The following is a 22,792-nucleotide window of genomic DNA, read 5'->3' on the forward strand; positions in this document are numbered from 1 at the left end:
TGCTTGGCTGTTTAACCTTCCAGAAAAAGCTTCTGCTGCTTCTTTTCTTTCTTTCTTTCTTTCTTTCTTTCTTTCTTTCTTTCTTTCTTTCTTTCTTTCTTTCTTTCTTTCTTTCTTTCTTTCTTTCTTTCTTTCTTTCTTTCTTTCTTTCTTTCTTTCTTTCTTTCTCTCTCTCTCTCTCTCTCTCTCTCTCTCTCTTTCTCTCTTTTTTTTGCCAACCCTCCTATGTTTGTAATAGCTTATATTTTGCTGCACAGAATTTCTAGAATTCCCGACAATAATATCACTGTGTTAGTCCTCATTCCTTAGGGATCAAATTTGTGGGAGAAAAGAAATAATGGTGATTTTTAGCAACACACCTCCTTCGTTGCCACACCATAGTGAAACATCACTCACTGTACTGTGCTTTGGGGCATATCTACACTGCAAACTTAAGTTGATCTGTGTTAGGTCAGCTTCCAGTCAAAGCAGTAATTATGTGGTAGCTCATGTCCACACTGCTTTCCTGTTAGGGCCTGCATCTTTACCAGGAGCATGTCAGCCAACTTAAGATGAGTGGCAGGGGGCTGAGAAGCTGGCTGAGAACTTGGTCTCTTGACTCCCTGCTCCCCTCCAAAAGCCTGGTTTGTCCCCCAGGGCCCCTGTCAGGAGTACAAACGTCTTGGCTCCCAGTGGGGAGCTCTGTACCTAAAGCCTCATCATCTGCTGGGTTCCCAGCAGGGAGCCAGATGCCTCAGTTAGGATGTAAAATTTCAATTATTTGGCTAATCGAATAGTCGATGCAGTTTGATTAGTTGATAAGGGTGCCTCTACCTTTGATATACTTCAAAGGTGAAGCGCTGTGCAGCACACGAGGCCAGTGGGGGGGACTCAGAGTCTACAGCTCACCCCAGGCTCAATGCGGTGCTGCCATTTTGAAATGCCATAGGGAGCCCGATGTCATACTCCACGCAGCATTTCAAAGATGCAGCGCCTCATGGAGCCTCGGGTCAGTGGGGGAGTCCCCAGGTGACCCTGGGCTGCACGCGGCATTTCAAAGTGGCAGCACTGCATGGAGCCTGGGGTCTAGCCTCAGGCTCCATGCGGTGCTGCCGCTTTGAAGCAGCCCTTTCTCCCCACCCCCTCCGCCCCCGCTGCCTCTTTTTGATAGAGTCAGCAAGGTTGGGGGGAAGCGACTAGTTGACTATCCTGTCGACTATTCAATAAGCATTTATTTATCGGATAGTCGACTATTTGTTCACATCCCTAGCCTTAGTGCAGCTGGGCTCCCAACCAGCAGCTTTGTCCTGGCCAGGGAGCCAGGTTTTCTTGTCAGTTTCATGGCTCCAGCATAGAGCCCTGAAATTGACAATAATGACAGTCCATGTAGGTAATCTGCTGTGTCCAGAAAGTCATCAGGATTCACTGATGTGACATTCTGATAGGTCTTCTGCTTGTGTTAGTGATGATAAACATTTGGCTGCATGCGTTTTTGTATGCTCCCTCAGTATATCATGCTTGCTCTGAGCAGATAGCTAGCAAGATAGACTTCAGGAGAGCCCCCCAAGACCACAAACTCAGATAAGATACAAAGGCACCCAAAAGTCAGATTTATTGTAGCACAAAGTACATTAATAGCGGTAGCCAGAAGGCCTCTGAGACCCAATGCATTTGTACCCATGACAATGGACAAGCTCAATCAATAGTATGGATTTCACTATTGCCAACAGGCCGGCCAAGGGTTAAGTCAAGGTACCCCAACATTTATAGACAGCAACAAACAATCTGTGATATACACCTTACGTATCATTTTACGCATTAATGACATGTTTGGTACCTCCTTTTGTACTTTGCTCCAAAGTATTCACTACCCATTATTATGCTTTCATTCTTATTTCAAACTATTTTGTCATGTACTCAGCTGGGAGTCCCTGTATTGTCCTGGTGGAATGTATTTACATATTCAATGTGCTTTTACCAGTGCTTGCAGTGCTAGTGCCTAGAGACACTGATTCGCAGGCAAACATCTGCTTTTGACATGACCTATTACTCGTAATATAATTCTTGCTTTCTTGGGTTCGAGCACCAGCCCCCTGCTTCAGGCTCTTTCTTTCTCCTATTGCAGTCCTAACTATACTGACATAAACCTTATGCCTCTTGAGGGGGCATGGCTGTAGTGTAGACACTGACGTAATTATGTTAACCTAACTCTATAGTGTAAACCAGGCCTTAATCATTGTATTGGGTTGTCCCTCTTATGTGTTTTGCTTAATGGTGAAATAGATAATGCAGAGTATTAATTGTTGGGATTCAGAGTTAATACCAGCTGAGATGGATAAAAGAAAGTCACTTGCCAGAGTTATTGTTTAAAGCTGTCTGCAGATTCAGAAGGTGTTAGCTTGTTTAGACTGATGACAGTTTGAAAAATGTTTGGCTTATGGAGTTGCTGCAAACTAGTCAGTGGCTTCTTACTCAGGTATTTTTTTTTTTTTGTATAAGGAATATGGGGTTGGAAGTTGCACATCCCTAAACTACATGCATTAAGCCACAGATACAGATTTGGGGAACATCTAGCAATACACTCCTTTATCTATCTCCCTTCCTTCTGCTTTCTATCCATGGTGCACTTAATACTTTTTGTTATACTCTGACTGTTCAGAGTGTACCCTGCAGCCTCTGTTTGAAGTAGGAAAACAGTATTGTGTGGCCTCAGTGCAAATGAATTTGAGAGCCCTGTCTAGTATTACATAAATATACATTATCTTAACATTTCTTTATAAGGAATTTTTGTGGTGGCAAATAACATGCAACTACCTGCAGAATCTGTCTAAGGAAAAATTCCAAGAGTTTTGTCTTCTCATAGTTACAGTGATACGGCACTCACTTAACCTTTTCAGTGCTGTTAGATGCATAAGGTATATTGTGTATCAGGCATTTTCCCAGAATGAGAAGAGAGATAAATAGATTCAAGAACTGTTTTGAATGCTGAATTTAAGCTACGTGTTGCTATAGCTTTTCTGTTGATGTGCTAAAGAAACCCAAGTACTGTCCTGTGTACTTCCAATTATAGACAAAATGACATAGACAATTAAATGATTTTCTTTCGCTGTCTCATAGTCATTGTCTAATATTAGCTTTATGTTGTGAGTGATTGGCTGGATGACACTTATGTCAAATGAGGAGAAATACTTTTAAATATTGTTAGTTGGAAAGCCTTTATACTGGCTTTTAATCTAACCTTGATGTGCAATAATTCTTTTAAGCAGTATCTTTTTAAAAGCCTTTAACAATCCATCATCCACTTCTCCCTTCCCCCCTTATAAAGCAAAGTTCAGAAAAAATGCAGCCTACTGGTAAATTTCAAACTGCTTCTACTGATGCTGCCAGGAAAATGCTACTGAGCAGGAGCACAGGTACAATTACCCTGACTGTTACTTCTTATCCTTTGTCACCCTGGAGGGGCAAGTGGAAAGAAACAGGGAGGTGGGAGAAAGTCTCACAAACACATTGGAAAAGTATAGGAAAGAGAAATGGAATTCCCTTTTCCTGGAGACAAAGACTGCACTATCCGTGAGTTTTTAACTTTTATTTTAAATATAGGCTTAAAATTAATTTTTTTCTTTGGTCTTTGCCATTGCTAATCTTGGCCTTTGCTATCACTGTGGTAAAAATGTATTAGTATTTTTATTGAGAGTGCTGTGTAAGGCTGTACTGTATGTGAGGTAATCTCTGGAAGAGTTCTGTTAATTTATCAGCATCTCTGTTTGGGAGGAAAATATTCCAGTGTTTTAGGAAAGGCTTTGAAAACAGGTTAGTGTGGAGAAGATATTAATATTATTTTAGGGTGATATTGCTTAATAGGCTGAAATCTTAAAATTAAAGGTTGGGACAGGAGAAGATTTTTCTAGGTAGTGAATTTGTGGTAATAGTAAATTTAGTTTCATTGAGGACCCCTCATGTTTTAGAAATTTACTGGAGAAACACTGAATCATTTGTCTCATGATGCATCAGCAAAAATAACTTGGGCGTGGCTCTCATTTTAGTTGCTATTCTAATAAGCTTTTAGCATGGTAGTCTTATTTGTTATTACAATATTATTTGTCATAATTTGCAAAGAACAAATGTGCAATGTGATCATTATGAAAAACTACTGTGGAATTACATATTGTTGGGGAGACAGCTCATCTTTGATTTACTGTTTGCTTTCTGGAACTAAGAGATTCCTTCCTGTAATAATCTTCCTGTCATACAGTGTTGCACAATTGTTGGGTTTCTCATATGTCCTTAACTTTTATGTTTGTTTATTACTCTGTTCATTTTTTACTGTAAATTTAATCTGAGTTTTAGTTACACACAAGGCTCAGGCTTGATTTTATCAGTTTAAACAGTGTTTAACCAACTCCTTGCTGGTGACAGCAAACATGGCTTGCATGTGAGTGCCAGTGACAAATTAGAATGGAAGGAAAGGCATCTCATCAATGTGATTAACATATGTGTATTAAAAGAAGATCAATTTTAATTTCTTGGTAATCATAGAATTTTTTTCATTTTCCAACACACACTGCTGGCAGTTATCACAGTAAAACTACCTTTTCCATGCATGTAATGGTGTTTTATGATTACCACAATAAATACCTATTGAACCTTGATATGTTGAAGCAAACCCTGGAGCATGGGTCAGAGATTTAACTATTCTTAAGCAGGTTTAAAATAAATTTGCTCTCCATTTTGGGGATGAAGAGGGAACAATTGATTTAGATCAGTGGTCTCCAACCTTTTTAACCACAAGATCACTTTTTCAATTTAAGTGTAATGTAAGATCTACCTCAAAATCAGATATCCTTGTCCCACTTCCTTCCCACCCCTTCTTTGAAGCCCTCCTCCTGCTCAGTCCTTTCCCTTTCTCCCCCATCCTTACTCACTTTCACCAAGCTGAGTTAGGGGGTTGGGTGCAGGCTCTGGTCTTGGGCCAAGGGGTTTGGAGTGTGGGAGGGGCTCCAGGCTTAGGATGCAAGCTCTAGGAAGGCATTTGCGTGCAGGGGGACTTGTGTCTGAGGCAAGGGGTTGGGTGTAGGAGGAGGTTCAGGGCTGAGATAGGTTCAGGAAGCAGACTCGGGCTGGACACCATTCAACTGAGATGGCTTCCGGGTGGTGGAGCAGTGGCTTAAGGCAGTCTCTCTGTGTGGAGGTAGAGTACAGAAGTGGGGGGAGAGAGACACCCTGACATCAGTGCTCCCCCTCTTCTCCCTCCCACACCTTGCACAGCAGGCAGGAGGCTCCCAAGGGGGCAGCTCCAAGGCGGAGGGCAGGAGCAGCAGGACAGTGGGTGGGGGGGCAACTGAAGAACCAGTGCTTGATAGCTTCCCAACCAAACCCGTCAGGATCACATATCAGAGGCTCCAAGATCTACTGATCTACTGGTTGGTGACCACTGATTTAGATGGTCTCAGTGAGTGTCCTGAAAGTAGAAGAATATCACAAATATAGTTTATATTAGTTAGAAACTAGTCATAAAATAAACCTTATTCCCCTAGAAGTGAAGATCATTGTGTTATTATGTACCCTATGTTGTATAAAGTCCCATGGGAAACTAGAGATATTGTGCAGCTGACTGTTCATCTTACTTTAATAATAATACTAATAATAACTAATAATAAAAAATAAATAAAAATAATTTCTCCTGAAGTTTTGGAACTGAAGCATTGCAACATCCTGTTACCTGTGATAAACAGGAAATGAAATTAAGAAACAAAAATGATACTGACTTACTCTAGTTTTTGTCCAGGCTGAGAAAAGTGCAAAAGTGTAAATGATAAATAAAATGTTTAAAAATACTTTCCTTTTTGATAATCTAAGTCTGTTAGCTATAAAAAGTATTTTTAATATTTTAATTTGACATGACCCTTTTAGGTCACCACATTTTAAATGAGCATTTGACATTTTGACATGAAGAAAGTTCTCAAGAATCAATTACATTTTTTTAAATGACTGCTAAGTGTAAGATTGAACTTTGTGATTTGTCCCAGTCTATCAGAAAATGCAAGCCCATGATTGTTATCCGAAATATATAAAATCATCAACACTTTTTTTCCACTGATGCAGGGTGAGGTTTTTAATCTCTCGATTTACTGACAGGAAGCAATGTACAAAATCCATAAAGGGAACAGTAGATGGAAGAAGAGACAGTCCCTAAGAATCAAATTGTTTGATTTTAGCATGATTGTTTTAGATGAAAGCATATCAGCCTAATACTGATATTTAATGAAAATATTAACTAAAAGAAGTTCATAATAATAACTCCCGAAATCTCTTATGTCTGAAGTGTGTGCATATGAAAGAGAGAACGAGCAAGTGTGCATGTGTTAGGGATGTAAAAATCCTCACTTAATTGATTAACCAATTAACTGTGATGTTTAACCAGTTAAGCAATTAAAGGGGGCTCTAGTGGGACCCCTGCTGTGGGCAGGAGCTGTTTCAGCCCAGCCCTGTCTACGGCCGGATTAGGTGTGTCTCAGACACAGGCTGCTATAGTCATCCAGAGAAGCCCCTGCCTATGACATGCCCAGACCTGCTGTGGACAGGGGCTGGTCCAGCCCCCATTGGTTAATGGTTAACTGGAACCGGGAAGTTGATAATATGTACCAGTTAACCTTTTATATCCCTAGTATGTGAATATAAACTTTTCTTTTTTTGTTTGTATAAAATTAAATGAGTGGGCAGTGTTACTTAGTCAACTGAGTTAGATCTTGCATTAATAATGCATATTAAGATTAATTAGCTACCGATTTTTAAAAAAGCATTAAGGAAATGAAAAATCTGTGTAAGGACAATGTTTTTGTCTAGTGAAGAGGCACAACAGGATCCCATTTTAACAGGATCCCATTACAATGATGAAGTTGCGCAAATGATAGTTTTGGGAATCTTTCATCAAAACGCTGAAAGCTTTGTGTGCAAGTCCCCACACAAGAAACTTACCATCAGTTTTATAATTCCCTTACTAGATTTCCTATCTCTTGTCTTGTTCAAATATATCATTTTGTGGGGGAATTCTCCCGGGCAAGTTATACAGACCTCGTAATTGTTCAAGTGACATATTGGTCAGTATAATTTAAAGTCATATCTAAAAAATATCTAGGTCTAACCTTCCTATAAATGCATGTATGCCATTAGTGGTATCTCCAGTAGCACAAGTGTCATCTTTGGATGTTATGGGTGAAAGAACTGGGAAGCTGAATATTTTGTCATCTATACTGTGAATGAGAGAGTTCTCCTTTAATAGAGCAGGCTCTCTGAACACCATGCATTAAATCATTGTGATTCTTATCACTCTTTTCTCCCAAAGGCATCACCCCCCAAGCCTATTTGTTGCTTGTTTTTTTACATAGCGTATAGTCTTTTAATAGATACTCATTATAAAGCGCTGCTATTTTTTTATTTAAATAATGGGACTTCTTTGCAATTAAATTGCTCTTGGAGTCTAAGCTAATGGAAACTGACAGGTCTGCCACCCATAATGAGCACATTAAAATAAAAAACCTTCAAGAAGTTCACCAGAAGGAACTCTAATGAAACTCTGTGCAATCAAAAATATAATATGTATTTTACATTGGTTATGGGCAAATCACAATAGATCAATGGTTCTAAACTTGTGATCCACAAACCCCTCGGGGTCTGCAGAGAGTGTCTAAAAGGTCTATGAAAGACTGAAAAAAATGACTGAACAAAATTAAAATATTTACACAGAGAATAGATTTTCAAAGGATCTGCAATTCCATTTGAAATATTGTAGGGCTCTGCAAATGAAAAAAGATTGAGAACCACTGCAATAAAGGACTGATAGTTTTAAAAATAGCTAAATCCCATTTTCCAATGACTTATATACTTAGGAACTTTTCTCATTGAAATTCAGAGTCAAGATTATTATATTATTTTCTACTATTTTTACTGAAAATAAACTGGGCTATATAGAAAGTATTTCATTTAAAAGTAGCTATGTTTTGATAGGGCAGTGAATTCAGGTTATGTCTACTATACTGTAGTAAGTCGACCTAAGTTACACAACTCCAGCTATGTGAATAAGAGAAGTGAATAGGAGAGTGTCTCCTGCTGTGTCAACAGGACACACTCTCCTGTTGACTTGACTTACTTTTCTCATTCAGGGTAGAATACCTGGGTTAACTGGAGAACGAATTGTGGCTGATTTGGCCAGTTTCCCCTGGACACACTAGATTGCCCCAGTACATTGATCTGGCTGTAGTGTAGACATAGCCTAAATTACTAAAGTAGAATTTCATTATATTTTATGTAGTGCCTCAGCTATTAAATATAGAGCATGACATCTAGATTTTCTTGTCTCTGGTCAGTAGGACATCTTGAAGTTGTGTGATCTGAATTTTTATACCCTTTTCCTCCCTTCCTTTCCTTTCTGTGCGAAATGCCAATCAGTCCAGATGACATCAGACCAATTTCCTTGATTAGCTTATTTTAAATGATCTCCCTTTCATGCTTTGCACATTTGGAGTGACATCACACTCTCAGAATAAAAAGATCTCTTTTCTTGTTCTGTGAGGGTAAGCAGTTTTCAGTCTTCTGTTTTATACTGAAAACTTGCTCTGTGATAGATGTTGGTCAGTAATTAAAGATCTAGTTCACATTTCCCTTCCTTTCAGTTGGTTTATTCCGTGTTGGCACTGTATTGGTAAAAGTAGTAATGGTGATAGGCCTTGCTTGAGACAAGTCTAATCCAAACAATGATTGTAGTGCCTGTGTGCTGTTGGTAAGCTTTCATATGAGCTGTGTTATAGGTGCATTTTGTGTCCATATACTGGTTAGCACTCCCAATTATTTTTAGCTAAAACAAGGCCCAAGATTAAGCCTATCCATTTCTCTCCTAAGTTTTCATGCTTGCAGACTTTTTAAATAAATTTAACATTACATTTATAAATCAGGAAAAAATCATATTCTGTTGTGTAGCATTCATATTACTGTTAAATTACACACTTCTCCTTGGGTGGAATACTGTACTCTAGGCATGTCAAACTCAAAGCCTAATGAGGGCCACACAAGCGAAAACTGATAGCTTTCAGTGCCACCAAAGAAAACGTACTTCTATCGGAAAGTCATAATTATTATTATAGATTATGTTTTAGGTATATTTTATAATTTTTCAGGTCTTGTTTTAATATAATACAATAATTTGATGTGTAAAATTATTTGCCCATATAAAATAAATTTTAATTTAAATATAAATTTAAGGTACTTTTTAATTTTTTATGTAGCGCCCCCTCTCCACCTGGTTACCTTCTTTTAGAGCCAATCTCCTTTCAGGTTCGGATGGATAGGTCTGGGTTCTTCTGGATCCCGCCACCTACTCAATTTTATTCTTTCTGATTGATGTACTTGGCGGTGCCTCCACCCCCCTCACTCCTTCCTAGCAGGGTTGCCAGGGCAGCTTGGGAGGAAAATTCTAGCCCAGGATAATCCCCACGTATTCGCCAGATAGTCGGAGACTCCCAGAAAATAACACAAACACATACACTATAATAAACACAATTATATTAAACAGGAGACAATTATAACAGAACAGGGTAAAACATTATTTTTAGGGTCACCGGTGCCCTGCAACTGTGAAGTTAGTGTCCCGTTGGTACGCGTACTTTGTTGGGGCCCTTGATGACTGTTGACCACACAATCCTTCTCTGCAGAGGTTTAGCAGTGGGGCTGACTAGGTCCAGTACAGCCCAAAGGACTCACAAATGGGAGAAGATGGTAAATCCCTCCACAGTTTAATAGGCTGCAGGTAATAAAATCCCCAAACAAATTCCCTGACTTACTAACTAAAAATTGGTGCACTCACACACTCCATGAATGAGCCTCAGGTTGAGAGATGACTCAGTCTCTGCAAAGGGGCTGCTCTCTTCTCACAGGGGTCCTCTTCAAGCAGGAACCAGGCTGCTTCGGTCCCAGAATTTCCCCTCACCATGAAGGGGTGCAGGGCTCAAGATGCAGACCACACAACTGCACCAAAATTCAAAACTATAGCCTCCCAGCCCAGCCTCCAGACCCACACAGCAGGCAGCAGCCCTGAACTTGCTGCTAGAGCCCAGCTGACCATGCAGTGACTCTCTCACCCAGGGAGCTGGAGAGCCAACTCCGCCTGGCTGGGGAAGCCTCCCAGCAAACTCCACAACTGGGAATCAACAGTGGAGACATAAACCCAGCTGAGGGATCCTGCCTTCAGGTCCCTAGAGGCTAGCTCTCAGGGGGAACCCTGCATGCAGGCCTGGGGGCTTACTAGCTCCCACACACTCAGTCCTCCCCTTTTCCTGGCTGGCTCCAGACTCCCCTCAACAATGGTCTCTCCTTCCCCCTGGGAGGGGCATCTCACTCCCTGTGGGTTGCCGGGCAGACTCTGGCCCTGGTAGGGAGGGGGAGCCAAGGCAAACTCAGAGTGCCTCTCCCTGAGCTGCCAGCAGACAAAGCCCCGGGAATCCAAGCAATCTCCTTGGGGGTTACATTTATATGATACATAACTTGTTTTGTTGAAATAAAATCAAGTATAGACCGTGGATAATCAAATAGAACAGGCTTCTGTGAAAATTTCAAATACTTTGTAAGTTTGAGATTTTGCATAAACATACAATATTCATGCAGTTGCAAAAAATTAACATATTTATTGATGTAAAATTAATATACATTTTGTGATTTTATTTGGGAATAAATACAAAATATCCCTCTCCTTTCCCCCTTAGCCAGGCACTCCCATACCCCCATTTTACCCAATCCCCCTCTGCTCCCCCAGAACCCTCCCACCCCGCTCTAAGCCAATGCCTCATCCCTCCCCCAGAGCCAGGCACTCCCAGCTCCCCCCAACCTAATGCCTCTCCCCTCCCCCAGAGCCAGGCACCCCCAACCTAATGCCTCCCCCCTCTCCCAGAGCCAGTCACTCCCAGCCCCCCCCCAACCTAATGCCTGGATCCCGGAGCTGCCGCTGCCACACATTTCTTCCTCAGGCATAGGGGCGGCATGAGCACAGCAGCCAGCTGTGAGCAGGCGCTTGATGCCGCATGTGCTGGAGCGCCCAGCGTAGAGTGGCCACGCCGGCCATGAGCACGTCCTGGAGTCCTGAGTGTCCTGGCCAGCCATGAGAATGTGCTTGAGAGCCCAGCGCAGAGCACCCCAGCTGGACGTGAGCATGTGCTGGGTGCCGTGTGCAGAGTGGCCGGGTCGACTGTGAGCAGTCACTGCAGTGCCGTGCACAGAGCGGCCAGTCATCTGGCTGTGATCTGCTCTCAGCCACGTACTCTGAGTGGCCAGTGGGCCACACTTTATTCTTTTATAAAAATGTAGTGGTGGGGTGCAAAACATTTCTATCGGGCCCCATGCGCATTGCCAGAGACCTGTTTGACATGCCTGCTCTACTCGGAGGGAATGTACCTTCTTACTAGCTAATTCAGAACTGTATGATGCTCTAATGATATGTTGCAGATTTACCTGCCTTTGTAGTATCCTACTTTAATGGGAAGGGCACTTGAAGAACATACCATTGATCTGTTGCACTGGAAAAGTCCCCACAAGGAGCTGAGTCACTTGTCTACTTCAGAGTCTTGTACTGTATTGCATCATTATTGGTGAAGAGAATTGTCTTACATGAAGCTTTGAATGAAGATTCCTTAGAAATAGACTATAAATTTGTTAGAATTTGTGTTTGTTTCAGATAGTGATTGAACAATGAGCCAGTGTTGTGAGTAATTCAAGGAGAACATGCCAAAGTATGAATAAGGTTTGATGTAAACTGATACCAGCGATTGAAGAAGTACGTTCAAAATGGAAGTAAAAATAACCGTAGCTACCCGTGTTACAGATTTACATTTTATAACAGCAAGTACTTAAGCTATTTTTATAGAAACAGTGACTGAAACAAGTGTTTACCAAGTGGCAGGAAGTCTTTTGAAGAAACAAATCGTATACCTACAATGGTAGCAGTAATTTAATCTTGTTCTCCTTGACTTGCTTCAGATGTTGTTATACTGACAGGAGTTAATGGAAATCAATATAACCATTTATTATTAAAGATTTACCTAGGTTTTTGGTCAGTTTCCCATAGCTCATGCAGAGATTTGTGAACCTCTTCTTAGACGCATTACATATACAAACTTATAGGATTTATGCACTTTTTACTTGGGAAAATCATGTTCATTATCAGACTTAAGAACATTTCTAGCATGTCACTGCTGATGTGTCTGCTTTAGGGATGTTTACAGTGCAGATAATTGGCCAATATGTAACCACTGAAAAATGTCAGTGGTTACATACACCTACAGCCTGGGGTGGCAGCCAGCTCCCTGGAAGCTGGTGTGTGTGAGAAGCCGAGTACCAGCCTGCCGCCCCATGCTGCTACCTCCATATGAGAGACAGCAACGCAGGGTGGCAGTTGGCTCCCCCGGAGCTGGTGCTACCAGCTTCCATCTGCCGCCCCGCAGGAAGCCAGCTACTGCAAGGGATGTTAAAAAATGTTTGATTAAGTAAATGTGTAACTATTGAAAATTTCAGCAGTTACACATTTAAATGGGGAGGGGGCAGGAAGGAGCCGGTGCATGCAGTGAACTGAGGAGGAGGGGGATTGTAGATACTTGCAAGGAAGAGGCTGCATGAGGGAGGGGAGTGTGGGGCAAGAGATGGCGAGAGGATGGGGTCTCAAGAAGTAGTGTTTTATCATCAGTTCTTTAATGTCACTGCTCCTCAGGGCAGCTCAGGAGGTGGGAAAGGAGCAGCGAAGTTAAAGTGCTATTGGACCTTACCAGCAGGGCTGCCAACCAGGGTGGGATGGGGGAATGGGAAGGGGAGGATGGGAAGGGACAGTAGATGGAAGGAAGGTCCTTGAGGTGCTGCCGCACTTTACTATTGGCTATATATGATCCAGTACCAATGGCTGCTTCTGATGAGTGTGCCATACCAACCCACTTTCAATTCTGGTGATGGAGGAGATAAGATCACAGAACTTTTCATCTCTTTTTGTATGATCCTGTATTATCCTGGAAAACTCCTTACATTTTTTTCTTTCCATAAAGCAGAAACAAGCCTTGAGCACTGTAGATCCTTTCTGCCTTGAGAATCATAATATAGACTATGTACAGTCTCTTGTTAAATCTTATTTTAACAAGGGATCCTCCTGGACAGCCGTTGCTCTGCTCCTGCTTCTGGCTTGCCTACGTCCTAGAGAGAAAGCAAAGCTGCTGCAGTTTTTGCTCTGGTTGCCTTGCTTCCTCAGACACCACAGCAGTTTATTTTCAGGTTTGTTTTTTTGCTTTGCACTGTGGTTTTGGCCTTGGAGCCTGAGCTGTCCCTGAGCAGGCGATGGCCACACACTGTGATGATGGAAGTTCTGCTGCATCTTCATGAGAGCATCATGTCATTTGCGGCAGAGCTGGATTCAGAGCCCAGCTTTGAGCCCCTCACTCAGGGTGCAGCCCTACTGCTCTTGTCCCCGAACTTATTCCGGAACAGGCAAGTTTGGAGGCTGGACACCAGTTCTGACTGGTGGGACCGGCTTGTTATGCAGCAATGGGTCGACGACCAGTGGCTCTGAAACTTCCGCATGCGGAAGTCCACCTTCCAGGAGCTCTCTGCCTGGTTTGCTCCTGCCCTGCAATGCTAGGACACCTGCTTGTGGGACACCATCCCCCGGAGAAGCGCGTCGCTATTGCTCTGCGGAAGCTGGCCATCCCCGATAGCTACCGCTCTGTGGGACATCAGTTTGGCGTGGGGAGGTCTACCGTCAGAGCTGTCTTGATGGAGGTAAGTCCCTCTCGGGGGACAGTTCATCGGGGCTGGGGCGGGTGGATAAGGGGGACAGTTGGGACTGGGCACAGGGAATGGGGGTTGGGGTGGGAGTGGTAGAAGCCTGCCTGGCCTCACCTTGCGGTGGTGCAGAGGGCATGGGGGAGTTATCTGAGGGGGGGCTCTTGGGGTCTGGGAAGGGAGGGGTGGGGGAGCACCTCTCATCAGTTCATGCAACTCCTCTAATGTCCTGTTATGTGTGTTTGTATTTGTCCCTTTCTGCAGGTGGTGATGGCCATCAATTCGGAGCTGCTTCACAGGACTGTCTGCCTCGGAGACCTGCCTACCATCTTGGTCGGATTTGCGGGGCTGGGTTTTCCGAACTGCAGTGGAGCACTTGATAGGACTCACATCCTGATCCACGCACCACCCTGTCAAGCAGCACAGTATATTAATAGAAAGGGCTACTTTTCGATAGTGCTGCAGGCTCTGGTCGACCACCTGGGACAATTCACAGACATTTGTGTTGGGTGGGCAGGCCAGGCACACGATGCCCACATATTCCAGAACCTGTACCGCAGGCTGCAGGCTGGAGCATTCTTTCCAGAGAGGAACTATGCAGTCGGGGATGTGCAGATGCCTACGTGCATCGTGGCCAATGCGGCGTACCCCCTTATGCCCCAGCTCATGAAGCCCTACACCGGCCACCTGGATTCAAGCAGGGAACTGTTTAACTCCCACCTGAATCAGGCTCACTTCCAGGTAGGGTGTGCCTTTGGCCATCTGAAAGGCAGATTTAGATGCCTGCTTACTCGACTGGACATGGGGGAACACAACATCCCCAATGTGGTTGCAGCATGTTGTGTGCTGCACAATGTAGTGGAGAGGTAAGGGGAGGCCTTCCTCCCTGTATGGGGGACACAGGCTGATGTGGAGGGGAGGCACTTTGAGCAGCCCCGGAGAGCTGCAATCTGGCAAGCCCACCAGCTGGGCTTGCGCATTTGAGAAGCCGTGAGGGAGCAGTTCTCCCAAGGAGGCCGATGATTTTCCCCAGGGCCTTCCAAATGTGGGATTGCTCCATGCCCCCAGTGCCTTCCTCCCCAAAACCCCTCCTGGCTCCACATTCACACGTACTCATTCATCACACACTGAGAACAGAGATAGGTGTTGGTGAAAAAATGTTTACAGTTTATTTCACTGTTGGTTTTTTGAAAAACTAAAATACTCTTTTGTTCAGAAAAATAAAGTGTTTGTAAACAAAGTAAAGTGCTTCCCTCAGTGACTCTCACAGGTGGGAAGGGGGAATGTCAGCCTGAAAGCGGGGAGGGAGGCTCAGGGCTGAGGGTGCTGCCTTGATGAAGATCCCATGGCACTTTGGCTGGGGAGGCCTTCTCACACACAGCCGCACATGTGGCCTGGGACAGTAGGGGGCTGAGCAGGTGGTGGGGCTGTACCTGGGTCTGGGATGGTAGGGGCTGAGGGGAGAGTAGGGGTTGCTGGGGGGCAGGCTGAGCAGGACCAGGGACAGGACCGGGGAAGGCCATTGCCTCCTGGATAGCAGCGCAAATCTCAGTGCGCTGCTCGACAAACTCATCCAGCAAGAGCCTGCACCACTCTTACTCTGCCTCCAGCCTCCGGTTCATTGCGTCCTGCATCACTTGCAGGACCAAGATGTCCTGGTGCAACCAGGTCCAAATACATGCACCAGTGCCGACGGGTTCCCTGCAGCTGTCTGGGTGGTGAGGCAGGTGTGGCGCCCCCTCCTGGTCCGCTGGTCCGGCTGTAGAGGACAAGAGGGAAAAGTCATCAGTCATGCATGCCCACACTTTCCCTGAGAGGGCATGCCCTTCCCCTTCTCAGCAGTCAGTGCCTGTCCTAGGATCAGAGGATGCTTATGTACATCTTAGGAAGGCATGGTGTGGCCTGGCCAGCAGCCACAGTCTCCCTGGAGCGAAGAAGGTGTGCAGGCCACCATCCTGCGCTCCCCTCACACACACCCCATGGCCAAGCAGCACAGACAAGTGTCAAGCCACAGTTGGGGTTCCCGCGGGTTGCTGAGTGGCCTGAAGCTGTGTGGCAATCCCAGCGTCCCCAACCCATGCCTGCACCTGGCATCACTGCCTGCAAGAGCAGGTGGTGCCTCACAACTATGCGGGTGCAGGGGTAGGACGACCCTCCCTAAGGTCAGCCAGGTGTGTGCTCTCCCTCCCCCCCCCCCCGGCTGTGATCAGCATGACATGTCACAGCACTGCACCATCCACTTTGCTTCCGCCTGCCCTGCCCTGTGTGTGTTGGACCCTCACAGCACTCACCTGATGTTCCCTCCCCGGTGTCTGAAATTGTCTGGGAGGCCTCCTGAGTGTAGGTGTCTGGCTCCAGGGTGCTCCTGGTGCTGTCTTCCTCCTCCTCCTCTTGGAGCTCCTAGTCGACTGCTAGGGTCTCACCCTGGAGTTGCGGCTGCTGCTGCACAGGGGTCTCCAAGCCAGATTCCACAACCCTCTCGGGAGGCAGGGGTCCTTGTAGTAGGCACAGTAGTGTGCCGTATCCCCTGCCGCAGCTCCTTGACTTTGGCTCTGTCTTTGCCAGGCCATCAGCCATTCTGGTGTAAATGTCAGCGTTCCTCCGCCTGGACTGTGAGACCTGAAGAGCCTCATCCTAAGACCAGAGCTCCAAGAGGGTTTTTGTCTCGGGCCCAGACCAGGAGGGTGTCCGGCGTTTGGTGCCCCTGGCTTCCTGCGGGGATGTGTCTCTGGAAGGGCCAAGGGGGTCTTGCCCCTGGGACATGGCTTCGAGTTGCCTGACCAGAAAGAGCAGCGCAATCTCAGAGTCCTGGCTGGAGCTGGCTTGCTGCCAGAATGCTAAATCCCAGGTTCCTGTGCCTTTTAAAGATGTCTATAGGCAGGAACAATAGAGTTGAAAGCTGTGGCAGGAGTGTCCACCAGGACTTCTTCCTGGAGGCCTTTATTGTCAACATAAATTCTTCCCCATGTCCACACTTACCTTTCGTCGACAGAACTCTGTTGACAAAGGCGTTATTCCTCGTAGAGTGAGGTCTACCACCGTCGACAAAACTGCCACGTTCTGTTGACTTACTGTCGACAGAATGTGGCGGTAGTGTAGACGCAGGTATAGTTTTGTTGACAAAAGTCCACTTTTGTCAACAAAATCCTGTAGTCTAGACACACCCTTGGTGTATTATCTTTGAGAGTGTTGGAAAACAGGCATTTTTATGCTTGTGTGAATTTTAAAGTATGTGGATTAGCAAATTAGTATTGTATGTGCAGTAGAACTTTGTTTTTATGCCCTTAACACTTGTTTCACTGGACGCTTCCTGCCCTGTGCCCTGCCTTCCTCTACTCCTGATGTACTCAGTGACCCTGACTCTGAAAACTGAATTTTCTTCCTGCTGTGTACTTTGCAAGCAATTGTGTGGCTTGAGCTGTATTTGTTGATATTTAATCATGGCTTTTCTTTCTTAGAAGTGTTGAAGAGGCCATTTGGTCTTACTTTATTTTTGTAATTCTGTTTCAGAATTCTCCACTTTACCAGTATTTGCAGGATTTGGGCCATACAGATTTTGAAATATGTTCAGCTGTATCTCAGAAGACAGAACAATGCACAGCAGAGGAGAGGCAACAAGAACAAGATACCCGTACCACACAGAAAGTAATCATTCATCTTTGTCTTGAAACTATGTTAAAATATATAAAATCACAGGCATCATTTAAACTCTTGCTATATAAAAAGTTGTTAGAACTAGTAGATGCCTCATCTGCCTTTCTGCTGATATAGTTTGGGGCTAAGGAAATGCCACTTGGGATTTAAATTCACTAGAGATGCAAGAGACTTGCACAGTGAACTTTTCAAGAGCTGTAAGTTACATTATTTGCCAGATATTTTATAGTAATTTAATATAGGATTAATACATAATAAGTATAAAACAGGGTGGGACTTCTTGCTGGAAAGTAGAGCTAAAATAACAGTTGTCCCTGAGACATCAGAATCATACTAACGCCATGTCTTCACTATGTGGGAAGGTTGAATTAAGATACGCAACTCCAGCTATGTTAACTATGTAGCTAGAGTATCAGAGGGGTAGCCGTGTTAGTCTGGATCTGCAAAAGCGACAAGGAGTCCTGTGGCACCTTATAGACTAACAGATGTATTGGAGCATAAGCTATCGTGGGCAAAGACCCACTTTGTCAGATGTATGTAGCTAGAGTTGACATACCTTAATTTGAGTTTCCGCACAGTCTCCACAGCAGAAGGTCGATGAGAACAAACACTCCCATTGGCTTCCCTTACTCCTTGTACAAGCAGGACTACTGGCACCAATGGGGGTGCTCTCTGAGTTCGATTTAGCAGGTGTTTACTAGACCCGCCAAAACAAACTCTGGAAGATGGATCATGGCAGCATTGATCTTCCACGTAGTGAAGATGTAACCTAATTTATGGAGAAATATGTGGCCAGTGTTCCTAACTTCTTCCTCTTCTTCTTATGGGCCTATATAATATGGAGCTTTGTTGGGTCCTCCTCAGTTCCGCCCCTGATGTGCCCACAAACCAGTGTGGGTGCAATCACCTGTGCTCTTTATCTGTAGTTTACTTTTCTACAACCTTCTAGCTACAAACAGCTTCATTATCGCAGCCCAAGGAACTGCTAATTCCTGCAGCCAGGAAGGAAGAGCACCAACTCCCTGGCTTCTTCTTTTCCTCTCTCTTGGCTGCTTTCCTGCCTGCCTTTTTGTAGCCCTGGACTAACAAGGCTGGCAGCTGTTCTCTGTTTGCAAATAGGCTTGGACTTTCTCAGCCAACTCCAATTCTCCTTTCTTGATTGGGGTGGGCATGACAGAGGCCTGACTCAGTGTTTCTTAGGCTGTGATAGGATGTTGGCTAACTCACTTTGAGTTTAGCACACTTTCTATAATGAATATTTGAGTGGTTGGCCTAACTGCCCAATAGTGGGGACTAAACAATTTTCGGGCCTCATTGCGGATAGGCTAGGGAAGCTCAATGGTGTCGTCAGCCCTGTCTCTTTTTGGTGTAGAAGAGAGCACTAAGTTTTTTACTGAATATGAAGCAATTTAAAACATAAGTTTTTAAACTGTTTAAACTGCTCTTTTTTGATATTACAATGGCTTGAAGCAATGTTTTTCAAATGAGAGTAAGGAAGTTTCAACGAGATTTGGGTACCTAACTCCCATCATCTTTTCTGAAAATTCCAACCTAAATTATTACGCCATTCTGAAGTAGTGTCAGCAGTTATTTGGCTTGAGGAGCTTTCATTGAGGATGCTAGAGATCAGGAGGAATAAAGCCAAATAGCTCAAAATAACAGATTCCACAAGTCTGTAGACCTGATAATCACCGGAAGGTGAACAGCTCAAACATTTTGCACTTCAAAAACAGAGATATGATCTGTAGTGTTTTGATGGGTGGTGCTCATCACCTGTATACACAACACATTTGGATTATGCTTGGTAGATCAATGACCTGAAATTTTAAGAATTCCAGAAATTAAATCTGTTTCCACAATATTAACTTGGACATGTGGTAAATATGTAGTATTGTACACGTTGATTGACATAGTTTTTGTTAAGAATGTATACTATGGCTCTGTGAAGCCAATTTGTAGATTTGGCTACAGGGTTTTTCTTTTAGGGCAGCTGCTACAGGAAAAATCCCCTTGCTGGCCATAAACATTGATGTTTGTGGAGATTCAGTTGTTACATTGTCCTTTCTTTAGCACCTAGTTGGAGCATGCACAGTGTAGTTATATTCTGCCTGCTTCTTTCTCTTCCACAGTGGAGAGTTCTGTTTTCAATGAACATGTTCTAGCTACATGCTAAGCTAGAGCCTGGAGGAAAAAAGAGATCTTTATGTAGACTTTTCTGCCCAAAACACTGCAGGGTAGGGTGTCCCCTGAAAACTTAAAAGGTAAGAATTGGGAACAAGGTTCCACAGTCTTAATGATTCATCATATCTGAAAAATCCATGTTTCTTTCCCATTCTGTTCGCTGTAGCATTCCACTCGCTTGTGTCTGTTGCCTTATGGATTCTCAATTTGGTCCACTGCTGCTTTCCACCCTTCTCCAGTGCTCAGTCATGTGTACACACAACACATTACTGTTTTCCAACAGTCTCCCCGACCTGCTGCCAGAGCTTCCCACCCACTTTCTTGCCACTTCTGCTTTCCTGTGCCAATGCACCACTCATTAGTGAGAAGTAGAATGGGTAGTGTACCTGCATGCCATCTTAGAAACAGGAAAGAGAAAGGGAATGATACCACCCTACATTCTGCAGCAAGGCTCTCTGTTTTTTGTGGTATACTAGCGTTGTCTTGTGACACATTGCAAGTTGGGCAGCAGTATGGGAAAAAAGTTCAAAAATAGTCTCTAATGAAAGCAAATTAATAATACCATATTGAATATACTCTACTCTAGTCTCTGTGTAGATTCTTATATTATGGTCATCACTAGTATATGAAGACCTTCTAATAGTGCATTAAGCAGTGTGACTAACATATATTATGCCTTTTTTCTCTCATTCTTCCCCTCCTCGGGCAGAAGGATTTACCCATTTGTTTTTATATTTAATTTATAACACACACAAACACATATTGCTATATGTTAGAGAAGGCAAGGTCAAAGAAAGGAGTCTTGCTCTTAAGGCAGAAAATAGTGAGGTTTGTATAGTCCTATGGAAGTCTTTCTGTGTTGATAAATTCGAGTGCTCGATGGCAATACCATAATAATAAAAAACATAATTCTATAAAAGCCCCTGATTCTGTTAATGCTGCTTTGTGTAACTCAGTCCTGTTGTCACAACATTTCTAGTTAGTTTTAGAACTCAGCATTGATGTCAGCAGAAATTGAGTATTTTGCTGTGAAATTTCAGTCCATATGCTGCAGAACATATAAGGAAAAGTGTCATATATATTATTGGGGGAGTGAGCTTAATTTGAATGCCTTGAATGCCTACTTTCTCAGTCTTAAGATCATACATATATTTATATTTAATATGTGAGCTGTTTTCTGGTAAATGTTCATTTCACTGGCTAATGAATTAGAAATAATCACTGCAGACTTCTTTCAGTGCTCAGGGAGTAGAGTCTGACACTAATTTGGGACTAATGATGAGTTAACACTACTTTAAAAGTATTCCTGAATATATTATGTTCATTTCTGTTGGTTTTGAAAGCTGTTAAACTGAGCACATTAGCTATGACTGACTTGTTTCTCTAGAAATCTGACAGAAAATGTTTTCCCTCTTAAGTTATTGGCATTTAGAGTGCACGTGCAGTTAACTGACATATTTCTGCTTTTGTTCAAAGAGTTTTATTTTAATTTATTTTAATTAAAACTCTTTTAAATTGAAAATTAGGTCAATAAAAAGTGATTGACTGATCCCTGTATATTATGGTAAGGTAGAGCACAGGTTGTTTCTAAATAGCTACATTACTTATTACTCAGTTTTATGAAAGGCAGAACATTTGTGCCATCTGATTGTATGTGTATGTATGTAATTTACCATTTTCCAAAAGCATACTGTTTCTATTTCGCACTCTTCTGAGTTTACTCATTTTATTGTCTCAAGAGTTCTTCCTTTAGTGTTGTCAAGAACAGAGACAATTGATCTTAGATTCTTTTGAAACTTTTAATACAGAGAGTGTGTGAGTAGGGGCACCAACAGCCTCTGCGGGACCCTTAGCAAGGTCTTTTGGGGAGGGCTGGCTCTGCCCTCCCGGAAAGAGCAGAAAGAGGACTGAGGGGCTGGGGCAGCCAGCCCAGAGCAAACCACACTGACCCCGCCCCTCCAGTCCTCTGCGCCCTCAGGAGTCTCAGAGCTCTTTGAATCACTGGGCCCTGGGGCAACTGCTCCCTTCCCTCTCTTCCCCTCCCCCCCACCCTGCCAGTGGTGGGCCTGTGTGTGAGTTTATGATGTCTGTACATCAAGCTCATCCGAGGAACTCATGAGCACCAGAACTGTCTGCTTATCCTGGTTTTTAAATGCGGGAATGTGAAGACAGGAGGGAAAAGAACCACATACTAAATATTAGAGTTATAGGATATTGTGAATAGGAATTGATGTAATCATTACTGGCTTTGAAACCTCTGTGCTTTCTGAGACACTAGATAGTCTTTTTCCGACCTTTTAATTTTTGCTTCTCCTTCCCATTTCAGTAAAATGTCTTGAATGGATTTATTTTGAGAGTTTGTGGTGAGAGGAAGGTTGGTCTTATGGTTAAGATGCTGAACTGGGACTTGAGAACTGTGTTGAATTCCCAGCATTGTTCATGACGTCTCTGATATTTGGACAAATCATTTAAGTTCTTTGTGCCTCATTTCCCCAATTTTTTAAATGGGATTGTTAATACTTCCTTGTTCTCACCCTTTATCTGTCTGGAGTATATAGATCAGGAGCAGGGACTACAGTGCCTAGCTTACTTGGGCCTGGTCTTGGTTGAGTGCAACTTTAATACAAATATGCAGTCACATGAAGAATAGAAATACACAGTGAGCATCCATCACCATGTCTATCTGCAGAAGGAACACCGATGCACTTGTTCTTTTCCATCCTGTTCCTAAGAGTATCCTTGACTTGCAAGTACCATCAAAGCAAGTCTCTACATGATTTTCAAGTGGAAAATATTAAATGAGTTCATCCCCACCAAAAACAAAACAAAACAAAACAGATGAACAATTGAGGACATAATGGGTGTTCCAGATTTTTGAACCTGGGTTGGTGGACAATGCTGGAGTCCTAGACGCCTCTTCCAGAACACTCTGGCCTGAGAAGGTGTTATTTTCTGAGCTAGATTCTTCTTCCAAGAGGCTATAGAATCTTTTACAGGACATCTTGTACTGCTGTTCTCCCTGTGGCGATGTAATTGCCTGGAAAAGGAGAGAATTATGTTGCTGGGCAAGGGAGGATGCTACTTTTTCTGTAGGCTGCTAGCTGAGTGATTGGTGAAGGATCATGGTACATTGACATATAGCTGCTACAATAGTTGAATCAGTTTTATACGTCAGCAC

At 43.6% G+C, this 22,792-nt stretch overlaps 1 protein-coding gene across 7 annotated transcripts in view; it reads left to right on the plus strand.

Annotated features, from left to right (window-relative positions):
* VEZT (vezatin, adherens junctions transmembrane protein) overlaps window positions 1-22,792 on the plus strand; it is a 126,324-nt gene that overhangs the window by 19,854 nt on the left and 83,678 nt on the right. For 6 of the 7 annotated variants that reach the window (XR_016350230.1, XR_012905188.2, XR_016350231.1 and 3 more), the window contains exon 2: window positions 17,290-17,424. The exons of the other annotated variant lie outside the window; for it this stretch is intronic. Coding sequence is in view for 3 of the 6 variants with exons in the window: in XM_075933499.2 (XP_075789614.2) it covers window positions 17,290-17,424 (135 nt within the window). In the remaining 3 variants the exon portion in view is untranslated. The remainder of the gene's footprint in view (window positions 1-17,289; window positions 17,425-22,792) is intronic. 7 annotated transcript variants of the gene reach the window in all.

The sequence above is a fragment of the Pelodiscus sinensis genome, chromosome 1 (assembly GCF_052426305.1).
Source record: "Pelodiscus sinensis isolate ZL-2025 chromosome 1, ASM5242630v1, whole genome shotgun sequence".
NCBI classification, from domain to species: Eukaryota; Metazoa; Chordata; order Testudines; family Trionychidae; genus Pelodiscus; species Pelodiscus sinensis.